Source organism: Arvicanthis niloticus, chromosome 3, assembly GCF_011762505.2.
Source record: "Arvicanthis niloticus isolate mArvNil1 chromosome 3, mArvNil1.pat.X, whole genome shotgun sequence".
In the NCBI taxonomy this organism is placed as follows: Eukaryota; Metazoa; Chordata; class Mammalia; order Rodentia; family Muridae; genus Arvicanthis; species Arvicanthis niloticus.
Genome location: NC_047660.1, coordinates 84,100,292 through 84,114,643, shown reverse-complemented (window position 1 = coordinate 84,114,643; position 14,352 = coordinate 84,100,292). Strand labels below are relative to the sequence as shown.

Genomic DNA, 14,352 nt, shown 5'->3' with positions numbered 1-14,352 from the left:
TCGCCCGCAGCGATGCTGGGACTCAAAGAGTTTGTTTCATGTCCCTAATAAAAACCCGTGTGTTTCTCTCCAAACACGTAGAGCTGCATTTCAAACGGCTAGCTGTGTTAACAGACTGGCTTCAGAACATTTCCAAAACAGACTCGGTGTTTGCCTCGGTTTTCTAACGTGGCATGCAGGAAGCCCGCAGTGTGCCACTGCCCTGCTAGCCAGGCGCCTACACTGTGTGCAGCAGGAACTGTGCTGAAGTTTGGAGACAATTCTGTGATATATTTGACGCTTTGCTCAAGACTTCGTACTCAGCATTGCAGGTCAGCCGTCTAGGACAGCCGAGATGGTCCTGAGGCTCCTGAACAGGACAGCTTCCTAGCTGATATTCTTCAGTCTTTATTTGGGGTGATCTGGAATTCTAACATCTGCTGTGTCACCCACAGGGCAGCCATAAAGGAGTCTCCCAGTCAGTCCAGCACGGCTTTTACCTTGAACCGGACGAGCCTCACCACTGCTTTCTGCTTTGTCCGCTACTCCAAATCACTTGCTTAAGAATGTACTGGTTTGGAAAGAAAATCCTTCTCACAGTGATAACACGGAATTTTCTAGAAGATAAATTGGAATTTTGTAGTGAGTAGTCTCTACTTACCATGAAAGTAGACACAAATAAATTACATTTCTGTATTCCCTCCACCCCCACCCCATCCGAGATATAGAACCATTTACTTTGCATAACTGTGTGTGTTACTAACTGGGATTACAGCTATGCACCACCAAGCCTGGTTTTTGCAGGGCTAGGATCAAAGCCATTTTGTAAACCACGTCCTGACTAAAGCCCCTCCCCTGGCACAGAAATTGATCAGGCAGTGTACCACAGCCAGGCAGCTGCCCCGTGGAGACAGACAGGGGCTGACAACTGCCCAAGAATCCCGGTTCAATACCAAAGGAATTGACAAACCAAGGAATCCCACTGCTGTTCTTTAAGAATAGCTCACTATCCAAAAATAACATCTGTCCAAACCTCAACCCAGGATGTCTGTGTTTGCATTCCCAAACAAACACCACAGGCTACTCCGAGTTCTGTGTATTATTTAGCTAAAAAAGTACCAGAAACAACCCGTGATTATTTCAGCCACAGAATGGAGGTAGAGACCCCCATTTAGAACCTTCGTAGCAAAGGCTCCTCCGGGAGAAGCCTTCACCCTCCCACCCCTCATCTCAAACTGCTTCTTGTTTCCCTAGGGAATAAATGTACCACACAAAGGCCAGGGCTCGATGCCACTCATCCAGACACTGTAAGCAATGTGCTACGGTAAGAACAAGGGGCCTTTGAAAAGCGAGCAGTCATGAGTTTTGGAATGGAAACAAAAGTATAATTGATAAGCTTTCTTATTGGAACTTTGTCTCTAAAGACACCAATGAATAATTTTAAATGACTCAAAAAAATCTACTTTGCATCCCACTTTTAAAGGATGATAATGGGGTAGTTTGGGTGACATCATGGTCATAGTGACTTTTAAAGTCCAAGTTGATGGCCTCTTGAAGAGCTGAGGTAGAGACACATGAGGCAGGGCTTGGTGGTAGCAAGTCAGGACTCCTGGGCTAGGAAGGCCATTCACAGTGTCTGCATAAAAGACGTGGGGACATGGGTGGGATAAGACTCAGGGTCTCACATAGGCCAGGCTAGGGCTTTATCATGGAGCCTTAGACAGTCCCTGGGATACAGAACACCTAATAAGAGCATGTAATCCAGCAAAACAAGGAAACTGCAGAGCCAGCAAGAAACCACATTCCTTTCTATTTTCAGAAAGTAAAATCTGTATTATTTGCAGAAGGATTCCAGTAGGAAAGCTCTAAGTGGCAATCATCTGTGTGTGTTGTGTGTCTATGTGTATGTGTGTGTGTGTGTGTGTGTGTGCGTGCGTGCACGTGCGTGTGTGCATCAATAGTTATACACTATACACATTTAACCAGATATTCATGCTTGAAAGATCCTGGCTTAACAAGGTAGGAGAGAATGAGTATTTGTAATAAAAATAGCTGCACGAGCCTGCCCTTCCCAAACAGCGCCGAGGCAGGAGACATTTTCACTAAGGCTGTGAGGCTGGCTTCCCCTCCGCACTTGGCATCTCACAGACAGTCTCGGGGACAACCTAACAAGGCTGAACAAGGACCCTAAAGGGCTCGGCAGAAGCAGAGGGTGCTCGGTCTTAAAGTGGCAGGCCTGGGGACGAGGAAGGCAGCTCAGCTGACAGAGTGTTAGCTTAGCACATATAGAGCCCTGGCTTTGACCTTAACACTGGAAAAACAACAACAACAACAAAACCAGTGCATAGCTACAATCCTGGCACCCAAGGAGTGGAAGCAGGAGAATCATTAGTTCAAGGTTGTGGGTCTGGAGAGATGGCTTGGTAAGTAAGGTAGATCTAAGTTCTGATCCCTGGCATCTGCAGAAAAGCTCAGGATGGTGACACACCTGTAACCCCCGGACTGTGTGGGTGGAGATAGGTGGATCTTAAGGACTCACCAGTCAGCTAGTCTAGCCACTGAACCCAGGTCCAGTGAGAAGCACTGTCTTAAAACAACAACAAAGACGAGAGTAGAGAATGATAGAGGAAGACTCCAGATGTTGACCTCTGGCCACCAAGACACACATATGGGCACATGTATCCGTATACACCACACCAAAAACCAAAGGAAATTCAAGGTCATCCGACACAGGAGTCAAAAGCCAGCATGTGTGAGGGAGGGAGAGAGGGACGGAGAAGGAGAGAGAGGAGGGGAGGGAGGACGGTAGGGAGGAGGGAGGGACCGGAGGGGTCAACACTTGCAGATATGTGTAGATGAGGCAGTTTCTAGGTGCTGGCTCATGGCCATATATGTACAGGGACACAAGGACACAGGAGTCCCTGGAACAAGGGTGCTCTGGGGCCAAGGAGTTCTTGGAAACCCAAAAAATAACCCATCTTTGGAGATGGTCAGGACCTTGACCCTACGTAAGTGTCTGGCCCAATACAGTGGTAACATAGTCCTTTACTGAAGGGACACGAGAGACTGAAGTGGGACCTGGGCCAATACCAGCTGTAGAAACAAGGTATCCGCCTTCTGTGGTGTGCTCTGCTCTGAGACAGGGCCTGGCTCCGAGCTACCCCACTTCTAGGAAGATACTCATGTCAGACATCCATATACGTGCTAACTGAGCCAGGCTCAGGCACACACCCAAAATGCAGCAGGGAGCAAACAGGGTCTCTTGGAGTTCCTCCCCAGTGCACAGGAGGCTGGACACAGCAGTCTGTATGGCAGACAGCAGCAAGTGCAAAGGAGAAGCAGGCACTCGGAGTGGTACCATTTCAACAGTGTGGGGAAGGAGAGAGTCAGTGTGAAGGTGATGCTGTGCATAGACTTAACCAGAGGTGTGTGTGTCACGGCACATGGGATCAGGAGGAGGAACATCCACACTGAGGACCTGAGGCAGGAGCATGCCTCTCCATTCAAGACAAGGTCAGAGGAGCTGTGTGGCTGGAACACGGGAAGCAGTTGGGAAGTGGTGGCATGGGATTACAGGAAGACGAGCAGTGTCTAGTCACTGGCCTCAAGTCCTCCACCCACATCTCATGAGAAGTGTTAGGCAGAATTATGACCAGTTACTGTTTTCATTTGAAATGAATCATGACATAAAGAAATGTCATTGTGTGTCAAGTTGACAAGGGGTGGACTTATTATGACTAATTTGGGTTGTCAACTTGACTACATCTGGAATCAACTAAAACCCAAGCTGCTAAACACACCTTCCTTCGAGGGATTCTCTTAGATTTCAGCTGGAAGATGGACCCTGTATCTGGGCCCCACCTTCTGGTGGCAGTCCACACACACGGACATGGAAGAAGGAAGCTTTGCCGTTTCCCCAGGCCCTCACTCTAACTGGCCAGTTTACCTGTCATGTTGCTGATGGTGTTAAATCCAACTTCTTCAGTATAAACTGAAAATCAGTGACACTCCAGGAATCCTCTAGGACCCCAGCCTCAGACTGGGACTGCAGAGACATCCAGCCATGTAGGCTGGACGATGACCTGATTCTTGCCCTTTCTACTGTGAGAGAGCCATTGTTGAGTTGTCTGGATGGGGATGGCAGCCTGGAAGCCAGCTGGAAAGGTCATGTGTAAGTAAACACTGTGACAATCAGTGTTGATGAGAATTCATGGCTGAACTCACAAGGAACATAAAGGATCCATTCCTCCAAGGTATGTCGGTAAACTGTGGCTTCACCTTTTCCCTTTAATGATGACAGCAGAAATAACTCTGCACTGTGCTTGGACAGGGGCCAAGTTCTGCTTTATTAACTAGAACAACTTAAGCTAAAAGAGAAATCCAACAATCGTGACATGTTAACCTAAATGTTGTCTTTCTTTCTCTCAAGTGGGGAATACCTTCATAATTTAAATAGAATAAAACCTCCCGGACTAAGGGTGTAGTGCGGTGATACAGCATTGAGCAGCATGTGCAGGGCCCTAGGTCCAGGCTCACTACTGTAAGTATCTTCCTGTGGTGCCACAGGGTTTGAGGTAAGGAGGGTTTTTGTGTGTACCACTGTATGGGGGAAAAAAACCCAGCTGACTGATTTTGCAGGTGTGACTGCCACCTGGTGGACCAACTGAGAATAACACCAGTGGGTGTTCGACTCAGGCAGTAGCAATGGTTTTTTTGTTTTTCCTCTTCCCTTTCCACTTCTAATATCTCACCCATCTACTTCATGATGAAAAAAAAAAAAAAACTGGACCATTTGACTGTTTTAAGATTTGTTCTTCCTATGCCAGGAATCAAAAGCATCACCTTTATTTCTCAGGTGATTTTCCTTAGGCCTGATAGAGTGTGGATGGATTTCAAAGTGTTTTCAGTGATGAGAACTTCCTTCCAACAGTTTGGCAACATTTGGCTGATGTCTGGGACACACCTAGCATCTCCTAGGAAGAGAGGTCACTGAGGGATTACCTGGGCTGGCCTGCGAGTATGTGTGTGTAGCTGATGGATGCAGGGAGCTCCAGCCATGGTGTGTATGTGTTATAGGCAAGGCCATCAACAATCTAAGACAGCAGGAGCCAGCAGCAGTCAAGCTAGAGGGAACCCACGGACTTCTCTCTCAGCTCTAGACTGTGGGTGTGACGCTCCTGCCTTACCTGTGGGCTATAACAAACTGTGACCTGGAACTGTAAGGCGATACACCCCTTCCTGCCTGAAGTTTCTTTGGGTCAGGGTATCTTCTTAGCATCCACAGACATGAAACAAGGCCAGCCGGTTAACAGACTGGCTGCTCACCTTAGCCAGGCCAGAAACACCTTAGACAACCAATAATACTGTTTCCCTCCAGAGTCTCTGATCAAAAACAAACAAAACAGGGCAGCAGAGCATACTGAATTCTCTGGGAAATCGCCCAGCCTTATTCTACAAAGCACCATGTACTTTTTCACGTGTACATCATACTTCACAGGAAAGCATGAGGAGAAAGTCCAATGCTGACCGTGGCTGAGCAGTGGAGAGTCCACAGTGCGGCTCCTCCAGGTAGTTAACTCTTCTGTAAAGCTCGAAGCTTCCAAGAGCCGTCATCATATCCACTAAATGCCAGGAAGAATGTTACAATCCCAACCATTCTGGAGGCTGGGCAAGAGCGTAACCTCATTCAAGACCAACCTGGGCAATATACTGAGAAGTCATTTTAAATAAAATTATTTGAAGTGAGCCTCAATAGGTATCAACAGGGAATTGTTTTGGGAGTGTGTGTGGAAATTTCCCTCCATTTTCCTGTTGAACAAATTAAAATTAAGTTATAAGAACCACTGTCTAAAAGACCAACACAATGGGCTTAAAGTCCCTTGTCAACCTTATCTGGGAAGATGAACTCAGAAGACAGACAACATGAAGGCCAACCTTTCCTAGTAAATGCATGGTGGGCACCGACCCCTAGATGAACAATGGGCGCACAACCTCTCTTGATCTGTCAGGAAGAACCAAACGTCTGCACCAGTCAGACACTGTGCTCCCGCCTGCCGAGCCTCAGAAGTGACAGATGAAGTTGCAGAAGAAGCAGGCAGTAGGGGACAGGGCCAAAGAATCCTGTCCCTCACAGCCACACGATGTCCTTCTCAGGATGGTCTTTAAGAAACACTGAAAGAGCGATGGCAGGAGTTTGGAAGAGACGAAACAACAAAGCCAAGGCGAGAGGCCAGTGGGCCACATGCAAAGCCCCCATCTCTACTGAAAAGCTAAGGGGGACATATTGGAAAAGATAACTAGGTTTATCGAGAGAGAACAGACAAACTGAGGGATCGTGATGTGGTCAGTCCCTAGGTCAGGAGGAGGAGGCATGTGACGCAGCATTGTGCAGGACATAAGTACACCACCTTGAGAGGGGCGTTCAGAGGGCAGAGCCTGATAACAATGGCAGGCCCCCTGCCCAGGCCTATTTATCTGGTCAGCAGTACAAAGCAGTGAGAAGCACGTGGTATCTGCACCTCAGCCTAAGAGGCACTAGCATTTCTATCTGGTCTGATGTGGTTAAGTCAGGAATTATGTGGATAGCTTCTTTTTCTGTAGCAAAGGTCCCAGCTCACCTATAGCTGCATCCTGATCCCAATACAAGTCCCACTATTCTGTGCTTCCCAGAGCCTTAGCATGTGGCTGGTCCTCCCAAATCCTGCTGCTTTTACAAGCTTGAGGGGTCAACGGCCCTCCAGACCTGGGCATGCTGAGGGCATTGGGGATACGGCTGGGAAGGGAGGTTTTGGTCTCTCCCATGAAAGCTGTAGGCTCTGCACTGCTTAGCATTAATTACTAACCTGAGCAACCCATTCCAGTTCCCTGGTTGGGAGAGATTGCCCTTCAGCTACAAAGAAACTTAAGCCACGGATTTCACCCACATCTGTCTTTGAAAAAGCTCACTGTTTTTTTTTTTTTTTTTTTTTTTATATATATATTTTTTTATGCTGAGCTCCAAAAGTGGTGGAAAGGTTGACTGAATAAGCAAACCAAGGATGACGAAATAACAATTTGGAAATGAGTAAACACCCTGTGACCTGTACAAACAAACCACTCCTAATTCGGAGTTAATATATTATAAATTGGAATTGGGCATTAGGTATTTGGAACAAATGTCTAAGAGTTGAAGTTAAAATGATGGAAGGACAGACTGACAAAGTCTATATGCAAAATACAGACATCAAGATAGCACTTGAGGTGCACGCCTTTAGTTCCAACAGCCCAACAGCAGGCAGAGGCAGGTGAATCTCTGTGAGTTCCGAGGCCAGCATGGTCAACAAAGTGAATTCCAAGACAGCTAGGGCTATGTAGAGAGACCCTGTCTTGAAACACCAAAAGAATTTAAAAAAAAAAAAAAAAAAAAAGACAGCATTTAAACAGACAGTGATGAGAACAGATTTTAACAAGAAAGTGAATCATAAATACTTCAAAAGCCTTTGAACTTTACAAAACAGAAATTCAAACTGGTACCTTCTTAAATTTTCAGTTTAGAAAAAAATAAAGGCAAGCAAGTAAAGAAATAATGGTGCATGAACAAGTGTAGGAATTTGTATTCTGAGTCACAGTTTGCTCTGGGACTTTATCTTAGGAAGTCATTCAAATGAAGTCTGAGGGTGCTGGAGCAAGAACATGCATGGTTGTAAATAAAATGTGCTTTCGAGTTTCAATATATGGGAGTTTAAAACCAGCTCTGCTCCTTGTGATGCGATACGGTTATACAACTTAGCTTTCATTCTGTCATCTGCACACTGAAGATAAAGCCCTGATGGGGAGTGCCCAGTGTCCGACGACGCACTGGTGCGGCTGACCTGGAGGTCAGCTTACAGGCGATTCGATTCCGCTAGAAGGCCCATCCCGGTAGGAAATCGCTTTATCAGAGCTTAACCTTGGGAGGTTTTCTCTGAACCTAACTGGCTTGGAGGAAGAGACATGCTAACTTCAGCCCTTTCTAACTTTCCCATGGGAGAGGGAAATGCTTCACAGTAGCTCCTTCTGGCCCGCTCACCTCACCTGGTGGGAGAGCCCCATGTACAGATGAAGCCCTCAGTTCAAGGTCAAAGGCACAAGGATACAGACAGTCCAGGGTGTTACAGTCAACTCTAGGGCACCTATCTTGGAATGTGATGGGGCAAGACCGTGCAAAAGCTCTTCCACCTCCTATTCTTGCTGTGGCCACTTTAGATGAACTAGAATTTGATCTCCTTGATGGTAAAGCCCTGTGGGAAACTACCCAACCCTATTCTAGGAATCCTAGGTCAAGATGCCCCAGATAACTCTGTTAGCTTTGGTTAAACTGCCTGTTTGTGGAAACTGCCCTCCCCCCCCCCACCCCCCCACCCCCCGCCAGCTAACCATTTATCTTATCTTCTGTTAAACTGTTTTCTGAGACAAAACCTCCCCCTGCAACTGCTGAGAGGGAGATTAGCCTGTGAGCTTTGCCTTAAAAAACCCAGTACTCCAAACACATGGCACTACAGCTGGGTCCCGAATACCTGAGTGTAGTACCAGTCAGCTGACAATAGAGCATCTAAGTGGTCTTCTCTGGAGGGCTCCCCATAACATCTGCAGGGCTCCCCAAAACATCACCTCTCTGGAGGTCTCCCCATAACATCTGGAGAGCTCCCCATAACATCACCTCTTTGCTAAACGCCTGGTCACTGAGCTTGCTTGCTTTACCAGAACACAATGTCATCTTTCAACAACAACAACAAATTACAGGGATACTAAAAAGTCAAACCAAAGATCAAAGAGACAACAAATATCAGAATAGCATTTATAATAATTATGACAGCCATGCTAAGGGCCCTACTGGGGGGGAAAACAGACACTGGGGAAAACAGATAGGTAATATAAGCAGGCAAAAGAGGGAAATTCTAAGAATGTGTTTAAGAATTGATGAGTTAAAACAAACAGAAAACCAAAAACCCCTACTGTAACAGAAATGAAGAATCACTCAATGCTCTTAGTGAAACAGACATGGCTGAGGAGAGAATCTCTCACCATTGTCTGGCTATAGAGACTTCAAATAAAAGGACTCAAGTAGCCAAGAAAGAGAGGCTTGTCAGTATAAGGCAAACAGGTGACACAGCAAGACTGTCTCAAAACAAAGAAACAACAACCAAACCTCAGAGAGAAAATACTGAAATGCAGACAGTGGGCAATTAAAGGATGTAAACACACACACTGGATACCTCACAAGAGGAGAGGAAGACCATGGCACTTAAAGCCACTCGGCTTGGATAGTTGAACGCTCATTTCCCAGTTGGTGTCACTGTTTGGAGAGGGGGTGCAACCGTGATGAAGGAAACATGTCACTAAGGGAGTGCAGCTTTGGGAGTGCACCATCCCCCACTACTTCCTGTTGCCCTCCTCTGCTTTGTGTTTGCAGTTAAGATGGCTTCCTGCTCCAGAGGTCTGCTTCCCTGCCATCCCATCATTATGGACTCTTAACTCTTTAAAACCAGGAGCCAAAACAACTTTTCTCTTAGTTGCTTTGTTTGTTTTTGGTTTTTTGGTTTTTTTTGGTTTTTAATCACAGCAACAGAAAAGCGAGTACTTCACAGCTTGCACAGTTGGACAGAGAGAGCTGAATGCTCAATAGCTGTGTTTGGATAGCAGGGAGCCCACACAGCAGTCAGTGGCCCTGCTTTCTAGTGACAAGCCAGCCCTGTCACCTGTGGATTACAGCAGAGATTGGCACCCAGGATCTCATACTGGACAACTGCTCGGCCTCAGGAGCAGCCTCTCTGCTCTGCGTACCCAGGTCTGGTGACGGCTGGACTTCCACAGCCTTTTCCTTCCTGTAGAGTGCATGATGTCCACAACCACGGCATCTGTTACCAAAAGGAGGTCTGCAGATACTGTAGGCAGAGTACATCCCAGTGTAACCACAGCCTCTGGTGGAGGACAGGCCGCTGCAGGCCCTCCAGCTGTACCCAGTGCACACACACTGCTCTGAGATGCTCATAATGATACAGATTGTACATGAATCAGGACAGTGGCTGCAGGTGACTGTTTTTCTGTTCCATTCTACAGGGAACCTAAAGATTCTCTTAAATAAAGTGTTTGAAATATAAAAGTTAGAAATTAGAAACCAGGATGGTGGGGGGAAGACTGGGACATTTCTCAATGTTGGTATCTAAGAAGTCTGATTTTGTAATAGTGAAAGGCAATCTAAGAAAAGAATACTAGGGTTATAGTGAGCTCTGTGCATACAGCTAAGAAGACTTGAGGAATTATTCATCCCCTGAAAAGATGGAAAACAAACACCTGCCTGTCTGGAAACATAATGCCTGGACCTGGAAACTCTTTTTTATATCATGTTAGACTCTGAGTAGGAAAATAAACACCATTAATGCCCCACTACCCTACCCCAAAAGAAGGGGAAAGCATCTCCCAATCTGATCCCTCAGAATTAACCCATCTCTGACCCTAACATGGATAATGAGAGAGAGACAGGACCAGGATACCCTGGTAAGTGCTTTCGGTAAGAACACTGGCAGGCATGCTGGGAACCCACAGACTAGGGCTGTCATCTGTGACAAGCAGGGACACTCCTTTACCTATGTGTCTTCTAAAAGCAGCTTGGCCTTGAGATGCTGACCACACAGAAAACAAGGATATTTATTTCAGCACAAGGGGCTGAAGAGGCACTCAGTGGTCAAGAACACTTGTTGCTCTTCCAGAGGACCTGGGCTTGGCTCCCAGCACCCACGTGGCTGCTAACCTCCAGTTTCAGAGGATCTGATGCCCTCTTCTGGCCTCCTTGGGTACTGCATGCAAGAGGCACACATCCATTCAGGCAAAACACATAAAATTTGAAAAATAAATCTTTAAATTAAAAAAATATAGAGCACAAAGATGACAGAAACAAAGAATAAGGCTAGACAGGGACAATCCATACGGCATCCCACAATGCTCCTAAGAAGTAGTAATACAGAAAGTGATATATACAGGAATAATAGCCTCAAGTTTGATAATGAAATGCAAAATAATAAATTCAGGAGAACACTACAGCTAGACACAGTATTGTAAAACCGTGGATCTCTAAAGATTTTAAGAAATAAACACAGAAGCAACCGTGGGAAAACAACGATCTTTAAGGATACAGTTATTTGGCATCATCCCAATGACTCAACTGGGAAAAGCCATACAACCCAAGTTCACTTCACAAATCCCAACTAAAGGTGGAAGGAGAGGCCCAACCTCAGGGGGCTGTTCTCAAAACGATCACACATGGGCCTGGCATGGGCTTCCCCCACTTCACATCATCTTTTAACTTGAAAAAATGATGCAGTGATTTTTTTTTATGGGGATCCAAACCATAGTAAACTTCTCAATATCAGAGAAAGAAGTGAGACATCTTCAAAGCGCTGAGAGAAGGTAATTATCAACACAGCCTTGCTTACTTCCCACGGAAACTCCACCAAACAAACCCAAACAGCACAGCAGGGGCTCACTCACTCTGATAGTAAACAAAAAGCCAAAGATATTCTGAAAAACACTGTAAGAAATTGAAGATTACTCATCAGAAAACTTCCCTAAGCACATAAGGACTGTAACTAAACACTGTCATGAATGAAGACAAAGTAACAATGAAGGAAGACAAAGTAACAATTTCTTGGTTTATATTTAAAAAACAGCACAAAATAGACAAGAGATGAAAGCATTAAAGGGAAGAGGAGGAGGAAGGGAAGGAAGAAGAGACCGAGGGAAAAAAGGGAAGGGAAAAAATAGAGAGGAAGGGGAACAAAAAGGAAATGTAACCTAATTTTAAAAGTAGGAAAAAAAAATAAGGCTAGAGAAACAGCATGGTAGGTAAAGTGGCTGTGTGCAAACATGAAGACCTGAGTTCATATCTTAGTACCACCTAAGAGATTGTTGATGTGCATCTGTAACCTCAGAATTGACAGGTGGAGACAAATCAATTCCAGGTGCTTCCTGGCCAGCCAGTCTAGCTGGATCTGCAAATTCCGGATTCAGCAAGAGATTGCGGGTAGCAACAGAGGCGGAAATCTGATACTCCTAATGTCTACAACTGGCTTCCACATGTGGCTTGTGCTGCCCCCCCCCCAAGACAAATATAGAAACAGTCAAAGGAACTAGATAACACTGTAAATAAAGTAAACAATAGAAATGTTCAAGAATTAGAAACGTTTTGCTTCTAGCCAAAATGAATGAAACTTTAAGGGACTTGAAGTCCATACCTGTCAATTCTGCTCATCCAAAGAGACTATCCCAGACACACCTAGTTTAAAGGCCTTTAAAAGAAGGCAAACGCTTTTAAAGTGACACATTCCAGCTGTCCTTAAGTAAGCAAGTCACCATGAGCCCTAAAGCTGCAAGAAAAGTCGTTCTTCAGATGGAAGAGTTTGGAACACCGGCTGACACCTGCAGCCTGGAGAGTGAGATCCAAAACAGGTCCTGAGCCCGGCTCAGACTCCAACCCACATAAACATTCAGATGGTAAACGAGTCTTATTTTAAGCTGTATAGTGGGTACTTAGACAATTTTTAACACAATAAATACTGCATAAGAGTTCAGGAAAAAATATTTAAGGATATAATTGAAGAATGTTCTCCAGGAACACAAGCAGATTCAAGTGGCCAAAAAAAGAAAGAAAGAAAAATGAAAGAAAGGCAGACAATGTCTGGGAAAGGTCTCCCTACCAGAGATAAAGAATCATTTGGGGGCCAAATTACAAGATCAAAGTTAGTTTGGTTTGTGAGACATGGTGTCTCTATGTAGCCAAGGCTGGCCTCAAACTCATACATATCTTGCCTCAGCCTCCCAAGTGCTAGGATTACAGGTTTGTACCACTATACCTGGCTAGAGACAATTTTTTACAAACATTGATTTCATTTTACGTGTATGGGTATTTTGTCTGCATGTATGTCTATGCACCACATTTGTGCAGTTTCCAGGGTGGCCAGAAAAGGGCGTGAGATCGCACTGGGACTGGACTTACAGATGGTCATAAGCCACCATGTGGGTGCTAAGAAGAAAACCCAAGTCCTCTGCAAGAGCATTAAGTGCTCTTAACCACAGAGCTGACTCTCCAGCCCTGCAAAAGGCATTTTTAAGGACAAAAAGTCTCACACCTTATCACAGTAACATCAATGTTAGCAAAAGTCTATAGAATCACTTCTAAAACAGAAAATATGACTTAGAACTGTTATAGGATGCTAAGATTTGGCTGAAACATAAAAGTACCTGATAGTGGGTCTTGTGCCATTCTACCTATAAAGAATCAAGGTGTCTGGATGGGGAGAGATGCCTGTTTCAGTGGCAGCTATGTCAAATGCCCAGAATGTCAAACTTGTTTGTCAATTGCCAGTGTAAGAGTAATCTAGGTGGTAATGATCACAGACCCATGAATGAGCCCAGCTAGGGTGGTGAAAAAAAAAAAAAAAAAGCACTAAGTTTCCAACTGATTGAGAAAATGGCAGTTTTATAATGATGACATGAAGTTCGTATGGCTTTGGAGAATAACTTGATAACTTCTGATAAAACTGGTAATATCTCCCCCCCCACAGCTGTCTTATATATAGAAACTCCACATAGGTGACAAACATACTTTCAGAGTACATTATTTATACCGTGACAAGGTACGTAACCTGAATGTCTGCTACTGTTTGAATGTGCTTGCTTACACCGTGTGTTGGAACCCTCAACATAACCATGCTGGAAGGTGGGTCTACTGGGAAGTGTGAGTCATCCATCTTCACAAATGCTTTTGGTGTAGGGAGGACTTAGCCATCTCTAGTTTGGCCTGCTGTTTTTCTCTTCTTCATACATCTGCTAGCCTTTCTGCTCTGAGGTCCTCCCACAACCAGAAGCTAGCAAAGGGCTCTTAGACTTCTAAGCTGCTAGACAAATGGGTGACATAAGCATCTTTATGCATTACTTAACATTGGCCAGGGTTGGTAAAGCAGACTTCATAATCCCCAGCTGCTTGGGAAACTAAAGTGAAAAGATCACCAGTTCAAGGCCTGCCTGGGAAACTCACAGACCCTGTCTCAAAATGGGGAAAGGACAGGGATCTAATTTAGATGTAGAACAACTGCCTTCCCAGCACTACAGAGTAAATAATCCCTATTCACATGTACACTCTTACAACAACAGAAATGGATTAAGATCCTATGAAAAGTGGATAATGCAGGTACTAGAAACATTAAGTTCAAAGTAATGGCTCCCTCTATGGGATGGGAAGGGAGATGCAGTCAGTGAGGGGCACATAGGAGGCCATTTGTGTATTTCCGTACTAGCTGGTTTATGGGTATGTAATAACTTCGGATCCTTCCATATGTCTGAGAGATACCACAATATTAA

The 14,352-nt window shown here is 45.1% G+C and overlaps 1 protein-coding gene across 7 annotated transcripts in view; it reads left to right on the top strand.

Moving 5' to 3' along the window:
- The window catches only part of Hacl1 (2-hydroxyacyl-CoA lyase 1), a 56,268-nt gene that overhangs the window by 4,016 nt on the left and 37,900 nt on the right, over positions 1-14,352 (top strand). The window contains exons 1-2 of one of the 7 annotated variants that reach the window (XM_076931412.1): positions 480-621; positions 1,234-1,303. The exons of 2 other annotated variants lie outside the window; for them this stretch is intronic. In XM_076931412.1, coding sequence (XP_076787527.1) covers positions 1,241-1,303 — 63 coding nt within the window. In that variant the 5' untranslated portion in view covers positions 480-621; positions 1,234-1,240. Of the gene's footprint in view, positions 1-479; positions 622-1,233; positions 1,304-4,440; positions 4,520-14,352 lie in introns of those variants that run through there. 4 more of the 7 variants (XM_076931410.1, XM_076931415.1, XM_076931413.1 and 1 more) reach the window with 4 other exon arrangements.